Here is a 12,769-nt window from a genome sequence, read left to right on the forward strand (position 1 = left end):
GACGGTTCATGCCATGTGTGACCAGTTCTTCAAAGATGGCTGGACTCTTTGACCACATGAACTCATCCAAATTGTATTCAGCACACCAATTAAATCAATAGCCTGAATAATGACCTGCTTTCTTCTTTTATGTGATTTCTCCCCCAGCTTTCCCGCATTCAATCACAGTGAGGAATTGTGGAGACATTCGGTGTATCTTTGATTAGTTCTTCAAAGCAAGTATTTGTTCCTATAACTGGGCTGATAACTTGAAATATGCAATTTGCTGACTTTTTCAAAAACACTACTGCAAAAACTGTATTTTTTTTGTAATTGTTATTTTGTCAAGAACCATTTCTTAGCAATTTTTTTTTAAAGATTTTTTTGATGTGGACCACTTTCAAAACGTTGCCCCTGCTTTATGCTTTGGCCCTTTGGCCACAAGGCATGCGGGATCCCAGCTCCCCAACCAGGGATCGAACCTGCACCCCCCGCACCAGAAGGCAAAGCCCCAACCACTGGACCGCCAGGGAAGTCCCTCTTGACAATTTTTTAAAAAACCTCTTTAAATGTTATGTAAGCCCTTTACACCCTAACTCAATTCTTGGTGCAAAGCACAGTCCCTGGCCCAGAGTGGGCATCAACACATTTTTACTGGAGGAAGCACTTCATACTTGGTACCCCTGTCTGCATCACTTAGGACTTTTACATTAATATTTAGGCCAAAGTCTGTTAGTGTTAGATGTTTTGAATATTTTAAAAGAATGACAGGAACCCAGAGAGTCAAGAGCATCACCATGAAGTATTTGTTCCACACAGGAACAACAGGAAAGTACAGTATCTAGCACATGAATAGTCAGATCTCTTTGAACATGTCTGTCTGCTCCATTAGACTGAGCTCCTTGAGAGTAGGAACTGTGTCATATTCATATGTGTAGCTTCCATGCCTAGCACAGTGCCTGGTCTCTAGGAAGTTTTCAATAAGTGCTTAAATAATTAACTAGCACATTACACATGGAGACAGGGTTGTAATTATCAACTTCTCCTCAATCAATTACACTCACTTTGGTTTAGTTGAGATAGGAGAGCACAGGAATTAGGAATGTTCCAGAGTCAGACAGATGTAAGTTTTGGACTCTATTGGTAGAACTATGTGGCCTTGGACAAGTAACCTCTCTACCTCCAGTTTGTTCTTTTGTAAAACGGGGATAATAATAACTTCTTCACAGGTTATTGTGAGGATGAAATCAGATTATGCATGGGTAATGATTAGTACAATGCCTCAAACAAAATAATTGCTCATAAGTATTATTTTTATGATCCCCACGCACCACTACTCCCCAGGTGAAAAGCGCCAGAGGCTCTTCTGCTGCATTACAAACAGACTGCAAACACACACGTGTACATTATTTACCTGGCTTGCCACATCTCTTCATTGGCCACAGATTCCCAGGAAGATGGAGCAAACCTGCAGTTACAAGAAAACAGTAACATGTTTCTGCTACTACCTTTACTGCTGTGGACATGTAATTCTTGTTTTATAATCTTACAAGGCAAATAAAATAGGCTGCATCCTGAAGTACTGATAGAGACCAAAATAACAAACTTATTCTCCTAGAAAAATTTGATCATTAGGAATTTGAGGTTTTGGTGAATGTATCCTTAATCTGCATAATGAGCCCCGGTGCCTCACGGGAGCAAACTAAAGATTAGTGGGAAGAGGCTGGAGGCATTTGGGGAGCCAGCTGTTCCTAAGAACTGTCAGGTGGGCGATGGGGCAAGGGTGAGGCCTGGGTCACTCTATGGACACAGCTAAGAGCCACTGAGCTGTAAAGAGAGGGGACTCCTGGCTTGGATGAATCATTGCTGGAGCTAGGATGCTGCTCCAGAAACAGTGGCTGAACCATTTGCTGATTTTTTTTTCACTTAATTAAAGTTTCTTTTATTATGTATCTATTTTGACAGAATGGAGATAATGAGTGATGTCATGTACCTGTACTGTTGTCAGCTGTTTGGAGAACAGGTGATTTTCTAACTTTTCCTCACAATGGTCACAGAGTACTTTTTTTTGGCCGCACCGTGCAGCTTGTGGGATCTTAGTTCTCCGACCAGGGATTGAACCTGGGCCACGGCAGTGAAAGCGCTGAGTCCTAACCACTTGACTGCCAGGGAATTCCCGTCACAGAGCACTCTGATGTAGAACTACTTATCCAGCTCTCACTGGTGCACAGCAATGTGGTCTATTTGCTCATATTGACTCAAAAAACTTTGGCACCATTTGTTCATATGATCTTGACTGTTGTTCTTAAATTATAAGTAATAATTATCTAATCTTTGAATAATTCATAATTTAAAAAATAGGCAATGGAGACACCTATCTTCAGATGGTGACTCATCTTCCATATGGGAGAGAGTCAAGTCTAGGGAGAAATGCTTCCAGGAAGACTAATCATGCCCAAAACGACAGACCAAGGCTGATGACAAACAACTGAAGAAAAAGTTACTCAAGTCCCAGTCTTCCCTACAGAGAAGTGATCTGCCATTCTTGAAGGAAAAAAAAATACGAGTTTATGCAGGTGGAAACTATCATGGGCAACAGAGTGAGTGCCTTTTAAAGCTCTGTTGCAGTTAATAAATCTCTTCCACTTTTAGGGTCTAAGCTACAGGATGGTGGACCGTGTAGCATTACAACAGCTGGAGGTGGACGGTGGCACATGTTTAACTACTGTGGTGCCCAATCTACCACCACCGCCCTTCCTCCATCTCCAAGCCTGAGGACAAGAAATATATGTTCTCTTTCTCTATTACAATACTCTGTGGGCAGCAAATAACAATATTAACTACTAATAAAAAAACACAAAATACATCAAATAATTAAAAGGCATCTCAAAATTTAGTAAGTTTTTTAGGCACACAAAATGGCTATACACTGACGAAAAACATAACTGCTCTCCATACCTTCCATAGTCTTCAGTCCAGTTATAGATGTTTCTCGTAAGTTTAATCCACTCCTCAGGGTTGAATACAATCTCCGAAGAAACTAATTTGTCACAAGAACCCCATGGCCAAAGTGAATAGTTCTTTTTCCAGGTTGGGTCGCCTTCATGAATTCCTATGCAAACAAATGTTTCTTTTCTATTGAAAACAGAAAAATATGCATTTTTAACTTAAAGTTCTAAATGTTTAAGTATAGCTCATGAAGGGTCATTTCTGACTCTTTAAACCTCGGTTACCAATAAACCATTTGTGAACACTCTGGTTTATTTAAATCTCTCCCAAATAGATTGTTTTAAATTTACATTGAGGGACTTCCCTGGTGGTGCAGTGGTTGGGAATCCACCTGCCAATGTAGGGAACACAGGTTCGATCCTTAGTCCGGGAAGATCCCACATGCCGCGGAGCAACTAAGCCCGTGCGCCACCACTACTGAGCCTGCACTCTAGAGCCCGTGAGCCATAACTACTGAGCTCGCATGCCACAACTACTGAAGCCCACGCACCTAGAGCACATGCTCTGCAACAAGAGAAGCCACCGCAATGAGAAGCCTGTGCACCACAACGAAGAGTAGCCTCTGCTCACCGCAACTAGAGAAAAGCCCGTGCACAGCAACAAAGACCCAATGCAGCCAAAAATAAATAAATTTACATTGATATTAGTGTAAAAAATGCTGTTTGGGAGGTTGAGGCTAAGCACACAGACATAAATGATAAAACTACCTGTTTGGGACACTGTAAGAAATCACGTGGGGATAAGCACTATTACAAGGAATGTTTCTGTGGTTCTGTCTCATGTGTAAATATACATATTATTTGATACCTTTAAAATTTTATAGGTGGAAATAGTAGTAGTATTAGTAGTAGTACTACTACTAATCTCTCCTTCCTCAAATTTCCATTGCATTTTATTTTTAATCTCTTTTAACATTATTTTATTGAACTTATCTTCATTTATAAATCTTTCTGAGAAGCCCAGAAGCATCCTGAGGATAGGCTCTCTATCTCTGAATTAATTTGAAATCCCACATAGCATGATGCATAGCTAATACACAATATTTGCTGAATAAAATTAATTAGATTTGACTATTAGCATCTTCAAATCCTGCAAAAAATCGTAATAGAAGTGGTTTAAATAAGCTTGGCTCAAAAGTATTATAATTGACTGGTTCTATTCCAATTTTTGGTGTATACCTTAACAGCTATTACCAAGTAGAAAAAAAAAAGGAGCATATTAGGAGCAATTACTTGAAAGTCAAAACTTCATGAACTTTGAAACAAGACAACTTCTGGCTTAGATTCTGGATTTTTTCCACTATGTATTACCCCTATGATTTGGGGGAAATTACTTAATTACCTGTGTCTGGTCTCCTCACCAGTGAAATAGGTATGAACTATCTTTCACAGCTGTTTAAGATTAAGTGAGATATCTGACATAAAGTAAAACATAATAGAGTTCTGGTTCTAGGGAAGATGGAGTCATCATATTCTATTCTGTCTCTCTCACTGCACACAACTACAATTTCTGAACAGAAGACCTGGAACAACTATCTGAAGACTGAAAAGTAAATGGTGGAAAGAAGATGGAAGGAAGAAAGCAGAATTCTAAGTGCCACCAAATCTGCAGTGAGTTTATCCCTTTTCCCCTTCCAGGATTACCTGGCCTGGACTCAAAAGAAGCCTGAAACCCAAAAGTACATACCAAGTAAGGACAGAAAGAACTCCAAGAAAAGCCCAGCCCCCTCCCTTTTTCCTAGCCCAAAGGGCAGGAAAAGGAACTTGTACGGACTGGGGAGAGCAGAGGAAATCCCCAGGATGTTTTCCCTTCTTTCCTTCCCTGGGCACCAGGCAATACTGTGCCAGCAGCAGCACAGTTACAGCAGTGGCAGCTGGGCAGGTCCCTATAGCTCTGAGGAAGGGGAACACTTCTCACTAATCAGAGGAGCTGTGGTTCCAAAGGTTGGGAGCAAATTCCTATTACTCCTCCACTGGGTGAACTTGAAGACAGATCAAGAGAAATTATACAATTTAAACAAAGAGAAAAAATATTAAGAAAAATGTACAGAGTTTAGGCACCTGTGGGACAATATCAAAAGGTCTAACACTGGTGTCATCAGAATCCCAGAAGGAGAAGAGAAAGAAGGTGGGGCAGAAAAAGTACTTAAATAACGTCAGGAAGCTTCCAAATTTTGTGAAAGACATAATCTTTCAGATTCGAGACACTCAGTAAATCCCAAATAGGTTAAACTCAAAGAAATTCATGCCCAGATACATCATAATCAGACTGCTGAAAACCAAAGACAAATAAAAAATCTTGAAAGCAGCCAGAGAAAAACAACACATTTCACACAAGAGAAACAATGATTTGAATAACTGCAGATTTCTCATCAGAAACCATGCATGTCAAAAGGATATAAAATAACATTGTTAAAGTGGTGGGGGAAAAAAAAGAACTATCAAGCCAGAATTCCATATCCAGAAATATCCTTCAAAAATGAAGGTGAAATAAAGACATTTTCAGATACAGGAAAACTAAGAGAATTCACTGCTAACAGTCTTGCTCTAAAAGAAATGTTAAAGGACTAATTTCAGATGAAGAGAAATGATACAAGAGGGAAGCCTGGAATACCAGGATTGCAGGAAGAGCAAAAGATCTGGTAAATATGTGGACAAATATTTTAGATTATCTTTTCTCTTAGATTTTAAAACATATGTATGATGGTTGAAAACAAAAATTATCACATGTCTAACATATATGACAACTCAATCAAAAGTGGGGAGGTTAAAGGAACTTATATGCCACTAAGGTTTCTACAGTTCACTTGCAGTAGTAAGTAGACTATAAAAAGTTAAGTATGTCTGTATACTGTAATTCCAAGAGCAACCACTGAAAAAATTTACCAAGAGACATAGTAAAAATAATTTAACATGGAATACTAGAAAAAAATCAAAGTATCCTAAAGAAAGCAGGAAGGGAAACAGTAGAATGAAAAACAGAGAAACAAACAGAAAACAAATAACAAAATGATAGATGTACATCTAAAACATATCAATATTTACATTAAATGCAAATGATCTGAATACACAATGAAAACATTGTCAGATGTATAATAAAACAAGAGCCAAATATGTACTGTCTACAAGAAACCCACTTTAAACATGACATAGGTGGTTAAAAGCAAAAGGATAAAAAGAGAAATACCATGAAAACACTAATCAAATTAAAACCAACCAAAAACCCAGAAGGATTTTTTTGTAAATATAGAAAAAGGTGCAAATGCAATTCAATGAAGAAAGAATGTTTTCAACAAATGATATTCATATGCAAAAAAAGACCTTTGTTCTAAGCAACACCCTTGCAAAAATTAACTCAAAAGGGACCATTGATCTGAAATGTAAAACATAAAACTATAAAACTCTTAGAAGAAAACATGAGAGAATCTTTGTGACCTGGTATTAGGCAAAGAGTTCTTAGATATGAGATCAAACAGTATGATCCATAAAAGAAAAAAATGATAATTGGATTTCATCAAAATAAAGAAACTTTTATCTGCAAAAGACACTTTGAAGAGAACAAAAAGACTGGGAGAAAATATTTATGAATCACGTATTTGACAAAGGATTTCAATCTAGAATATACACAGAACTCTCACAACTCAATAGTAAAAAAACAAACAATCCAGTAATCCCACTCCTAGGTATGAAAACATAGTTACACACAAACGTGTACATGAATGTTTATAGCAGCTCTATTCACAAATGCCCCAAACTGGAAACAACCCAAATATCCTTCAACAGGTGGATGGATAAACTGTAGTACATCCATACAATGGAATACTACTCAGTAATGAAAAGGAATAAACTACTGATATACAACAATGACTTGTATGGATCTCCAAGGCATTATGCTAAGTGAAATATGCTGATGTCAAAAAGTCACATACTTTATGAGTCCATTTATATGACATTCTGGAAAAGTTAAAACTATAGGAACAGAGAATAGATCAGTGGTTGTGAGGGTTAGGGCTTCGGGGACAGTATGATAACACAGGACAGTGAAAGGGAGTTTCTGGGGTCATGGATGTGTACTGTATCCTAATTGTTCCTACCCACTTGGCAAATTCTTACTTAGCCTTTAAGTCTCCAACATTTTATCCATACCACTATTATCATGCTTGCCAGCTGATACTATAACTTATCTGTTTCATATTTAAGGTACCACTTGACACCTCTCTGAAAGACTGCAACAGCAGGGATCACATCCATGCATCTGCAGCTAGTATAGGTCTTGGGACCTTTTGAATACCCAATATTTATTAAATAAATACTGCATGAATGCCCCTGGGCAGAATTAATTGCTTCCTCATCTGTGCTCCCAGAACACTTGGCTTATACTGTGAATTAAATCATCTATTTAGTAAACACACATTGAACATTTACTGTGTCTCACACTTTACAAGGCTTTGTATAGAGCTTATGCCATCATATTATGGCCAATTGTATTCATATCTGTGTATAGATACAACTAGATTGTAGTCTTACTTAAATCTGGAACTGTCTCACTTTATTGCCTAATACAAACTGGTACATAGTAGGTTCAATTAATGTTTATAAGGTTGAATTAAATAAAATTCACCAAAAAATGCTGATTTGGAGATGTTAATTATTAACATTTTATTCCACAATAGAACAATTATTCTCGCAGCACATTTATACCTATCACCTTCATATTACTTCATGAGCCAGAGTAAACTTCAGGCTCTGAACACCAAAAATACCACATCATTAGGTTCTTGGTAAGGGATAGTTTAACTTTTACAAAGAATTTCTGAAGTCTCCTTTATAAGAGAATAGAAATTATGAAATGAGTTTTCTTCTTCACGCTCTGGACAATCCCAAGCATTTCATGGACAGGAAAAATGTTCAACACTCTACCACTGAAGGAGTAATTTATTCTTGACCTTAACTATGAATAATTTTATGTTCTCAAGTATAGAATTCACAATTCTCATGTTATCTCAGCCAGCATAACTGTAGGTGTTTTTCTTATTTATAAAAATGCCTTATCCTTTAGAAAAAAATCCTTAAGCTATTTTTATATAGTGATTATTCCTGGAAAACATTTGCATTAAACTTAAAAGGGGGCCATGGTGTTGATCGGGGGAAACTATAATTGCTTGCGATCTACCTGCAATGATTTCAAGTAGGCAGGCACATCTCCAATTTCTCTGAATTGTACTAAGATCTTATTTGCTATTCTTGCTAATCTGTCTTTATTTTTCTTTTACCCAGAACAATAACATTTATTTCTGCCTGGCCTCATTTATGCACAGATATTCAATTTAATTACAGAGATAATCTCACCGGTGACAGGGAAATAGGTGTAGAAAATTGGTCTTTTGGATGAAGCACAGCTGCTACATAAACAATTTTAGAAAAGCTTAAGATTTTAGAAAAGCTATTATATGAAAAGAGTGCTTACAGTTTATTTACTTCAAGAAAATGATAAAGATTAAATGTGACCATTCCACTAGGTAATACTCCTTCCACAGGATTCCACCGGTTCCCAGGAAATTTGACGCCTGGTAAATGCTTTGCCATCTTAGGTAAATACCACTCGTAAGTCATCATCTGCCAGAAAGATAAAATATGATATCATGCTTTTAATATGTTTCTTTAAAAAGAGTCAAGTTTATCAAGGACAATGAAAAGGTTCTAAAATGTGGAGGTACTCATTAAATATAATTGAAAAGTACATACAAATGCAACTGAGGTATGTGGCACTGACTCTTCTTCTAATGCCTTAGACCTTAGGTTTCATGCCTTAAATTATAACTATCAGCCATCAATAAAAGCAGCACCTAGTTTCACTTACCTCCATGCATTTGCCAGACTACCCAGAATGACCTCCCGCTCTCATGCCTAGAGTGTACTGAGCTTTCGGAACCAGCTTAAACACCACTGCCTCTCAGATGCCTCCCCCAGTTCCCATGCTCCTACAGCACTTTGTACCTACCTCAGTTATAGCTCTTAGCCTATTCCTCACTAGACTGCAAGCTCCTACATGAAAGGGGCTGTTTTCATCTCACTGCCTCTGCGTCTATCACATTGCCTGGCACAGAACACTTCCCAAACTATGTTTGCTGGACCTGAAATGTCCTTCTGATGGCCAGACTAGAAAACCTAGGCAAAATACAGAGACGTGTCATTACTCTGTTCTTTCATTCATTCATTCATTCAAAAAACAAGTATTGCTCACCTATAATGAAGAAGATATAATCCCTGCCCTTGAGAAGCTCAATTATATGATAACCTAGGCCTCAAAATTAAAAACCCTTTGGCTAAATTATCTTAATTTATTAGTAGCTCCAAATTAATTACATATTCTTTTGATTAAAATAAATCATTAGTATCAAAATTTTTTTCTTAATTCTATACTTAATATATACTTCATTCTATACTTTTATATGTACAGATTTCTTTTTTTTTTTTTAAAGAAAAGACTCATATTTACACCTTCAAAGCTTCATTAAGTTTGGATATCATCGTTTGAGCAATTATGCTTATGTTTTACTTGTCTATACAAGTCATTTAACTAGAAGTGACAAATTAATTTTAATCTAAGTGTACATTGTAAATACTCAAAAAATACTTATTGAATTAGAGTCTATTACCCAATAGTTTCAGTTCTTGGGTATAGTAACATTAATTAAATACCCACTGTGTGCTATGGCCTTACTCTTTCTAATTTAATTCTCATAATAACCCTTATTATGTGAGAATAATTAAATTATATCAGATACTGTTGATTGCCCACTCAACAGCCAATCCTTTCCAACTAACACAATCCTGGTTTTAATCAGGTAGTTCTAGTCATTCTCCTTTGCTAGTGAGTAGTTTAGGAGTGGTCATGTGACCCAATACTGGTTAGTGGGGCTCAAGTAGAGGTCTGCTGGGGGCATCTGGGGTACATGTTACTCCCAATACAGAGAGAGAGAGAGAGAAAGAGAGAGACCCCAGAAGAAGCACTTTGCATGTGATGTTTGGAACCAGGCATCCATCAGTTCAAGAGACCTGCAGAAAAGCTGCCCCAGAACACTGTCATCATGGAACTGCTTGTATTATCAATCCTAAAACCTCCTCTCTCCAGACTACTTGTCTTGTGAGATTAAAAACTCCATAGTTTACGCTACTCTTAGTCAGGGATTTTGTTCCTTACATTCAGAAGCATCCTAACTTACTTATCTAATGATCATTTCCACTTTATAGATAAGGAAACAGAAGCTCTGAGAGGAAAAATAAATAGACCCAAGTCACACATCCAGGAAGTGAGAGGATGAGGACTTGAATTTGGGTCTAATTAACTTTGAAATCCAAGCTTCTCAATCATAGTAGCTGTCATCCCAAATAGTATTTAAAATCATAGTATGATACCATATTTTCAACAAATGATCTAGCTTTGGTCAGATGCTAGACTGAAGATCAAATTAATCATTTGTGTACATGATATAAATGCAAACTCCTTCTAAAAATATGTGTAATTTTCAAATTTCCCTATATTTGCAAATCCGTTTATAGTGTTCTCAAAAAATTTTAATTATTCATTAATTGAATGAAATTTATTAAGTAAGTATTGTGCCTAATAGTTTGCTCAAACTAAATGTATTTTTTCAAGGTTAAGAATTTCTCTTTTCCTGAGAACTGTTCTAAAAACACCAGAGAAAGATTTGTTCCCTTTAACTATTTATGGCTTAAACAATAAATCCTATAGTTTACATATTTTTTTTCAGTTCAAGAAGATTGTTTTAATAGACCTTGAAATTTTCACAAGTCCTCTCCAAAAATACTTTTGTCATAAGATCAACAAAATTTACAAATAAATTCTATAGCAGAATCGTGGTTAATAATTTCTATTTTGCATGAAATGTATACCAACCTGCAGTATGACTTATTTTATAGTCAGCCTTATTTATTTTAATCCCTGGATCACTGGGAAGTGTTAATTTGAATGGTTGAGTTGGCTGGATGTAAAAGAACAATTTAAAAATAAATTTACAACACAACATTGTCATGGTCTGTCACGTGAACTAGAGACCTAGGATGCTGTTTGAATCTAATATGAAACACATTAATTCTAAGAACATTCAGTTTAAAAAGGAAAGAAGCAACTCATGACTTTTCATATTAGTTAAAATAAAGAAAAGAATGTGATATATATTTTACCTAAAAGTGATCATAGAAACTGTACCCACTCAATGTTTAAAAAAAAATAGTTCTTTAAAAAACACATGTTTTAAAATGATCGCTACTACTATATTCTAAGTGTATCTTTCATATACTTACTTCCTGATCCACTAATGAAATATCTGGCCTCAGTCCCTCACAATAATGCATGTAACGGAGAGAATTCCCTGGCAGATCTCCTCTGAGTAAGATAATTGCATCATGAGGCATAGAGGCTAGAAGATTCTTTGCAAACTTATCGATCACATAGTTGGTCCTTTGGTCACAAATGCTAAATAAAAGGATTACAAAATATTAAAATAGCAACACATTGTTTTAGTTTTAATAAGACTGGGCTTATTTCCTGCTCCATTCCTTTCCCATCACACAATCTACATTCAGTGCTTTAAAATATTCTAACATGTTCTAAGAGGATGCATATATTTGAAAAGGGAACACTATTAACTGGGAAAAAAAAAAAAAGAAGGAACTAATTGTGCAACTGAGAAAAATCAGCATACTGCTTTACTTCTGGAATTCATTATCATTTCCATAAAAAAGGGAATCAGTTAGTGGTCAATAAGTACTTTTTTTCCTAAAAGCATATCCAATTTCACTAAAAAGAAGTAAGGTTTCTGATTCCACTTGGAGTTTAAGGTAATTTCATGTTAATTCCATTTAGCTCAAAGGAATTTTCAGAAATGCAAAAGGAAATCTGCCAGTTTCTGGCATAAATTTGCACGTTTGTCTGACTCTCTTGCACATAGAGGTTGATCCTTTCCACCACTTCCCTGGACCAAAGACTCCCTGTGTTCCTCTCTCCCTTCTAGACTGAGAAATCACTAGAGAATGAGACCAATGAGAAAGAAGGGAAGGAATAATTTGTTGAGATGTTGACTTCTCTCCAGGCATTATTTGCCATTGCCAACAACAGCAGTACAACTCTTTTCAATGATGAAGTGGACTTCCTAACTTCAAAGAAAAAACTGGCATGAATTCTGAGAGCTTTCCATGAAAAAAGAAAAAGAATACAAGAAAGGAAAAGCATCGAAAAACAGAAGAAGCAATGTCCTTCCTGTTATTATCAGGTCCATTACATGTAATGGTACTGAAAAACACAGCCTAAAGTTGATTCACTGGGTTAGCATCACAAAGCAAATGAATACTTCCAGGAACAAAATATTATCCTTGCCTTTGTAACTGATGCAACCATTTTCTACTGTGATTCCCTACATTGCAGGGTGATGCCTCACATTTTGCCACCCAGGAAAGTTGCTGTCTATTCCATTCACCTGGGGTAAAAAAAGAATCAAAACAAAACCAAACCACCCAGTCTGTGCAGGCATCCCTGGTGTGGAACTGGAATTGCCCTGAAGGCCTGAGCCACGAGAAGACTGGGATACAAAAGGGTGAGTGGAACTTCCCTGGTGGCACAGTGGTTAAGAATCTGCCTGCTAATGCAGGGGACACGGGTTCGAGCCCTGCTCCGGGAAGATCCCACGTGCTGCAGAGCAACTAAGCCCGTGTGCCACAACTACAGAGCCTGTGCTCTAGAGCCCACGAGCCGCAACTAC

The 12,769-nt window shown here is 36.9% G+C and overlaps 1 protein-coding gene and 1 long non-coding RNA gene across 3 annotated transcripts in view; one reads left to right on the forward strand and one right to left on the reverse strand.

Moving 5' to 3' along the window:
• LOC132488233 (uncharacterized) overlaps positions 1–1,566 on the forward strand; it is a 29,836-nt gene extending 28,270 nt beyond the window's left edge. The window contains exon 3 of the long non-coding RNA XR_009531729.1: positions 1,324–1,566. This is a non-coding gene — a long non-coding RNA (uncharacterized LOC132488233). The remainder of the gene's footprint in view (positions 1–1,323) is intronic.
• The window catches only part of TMEM260 (transmembrane protein 260), a 60,627-nt gene that overhangs the window by 7,281 nt on the left and 40,577 nt on the right, over positions 1–12,769 (reverse strand). Inside the window, exons 11-14 of one of the 2 annotated variants that reach the window (XM_060096165.1) lie at positions 11,316–11,487; positions 8,455–8,603; positions 2,938–3,114; positions 1,394–1,447 (exon numbers count right to left, since the gene is read on the reverse strand). In XM_060096165.1, coding sequence (XP_059952148.1) covers positions 1,394–1,447; positions 2,938–3,114; positions 8,455–8,603; positions 11,316–11,487 — 552 coding nt within the window. The remainder of the gene's footprint in view (positions 1–1,393; positions 1,448–2,937; positions 3,115–8,454; positions 8,604–11,315; positions 11,488–12,769) is intronic. The other variant, XM_060096166.1, reaches the window with a different exon arrangement.

Source organism: Mesoplodon densirostris, chromosome 4 (genome assembly GCF_025265405.1).
Source record: "Mesoplodon densirostris isolate mMesDen1 chromosome 4, mMesDen1 primary haplotype, whole genome shotgun sequence".
NCBI lineage: Eukaryota > Metazoa > Chordata > Mammalia > Artiodactyla > Ziphiidae > Mesoplodon > Mesoplodon densirostris.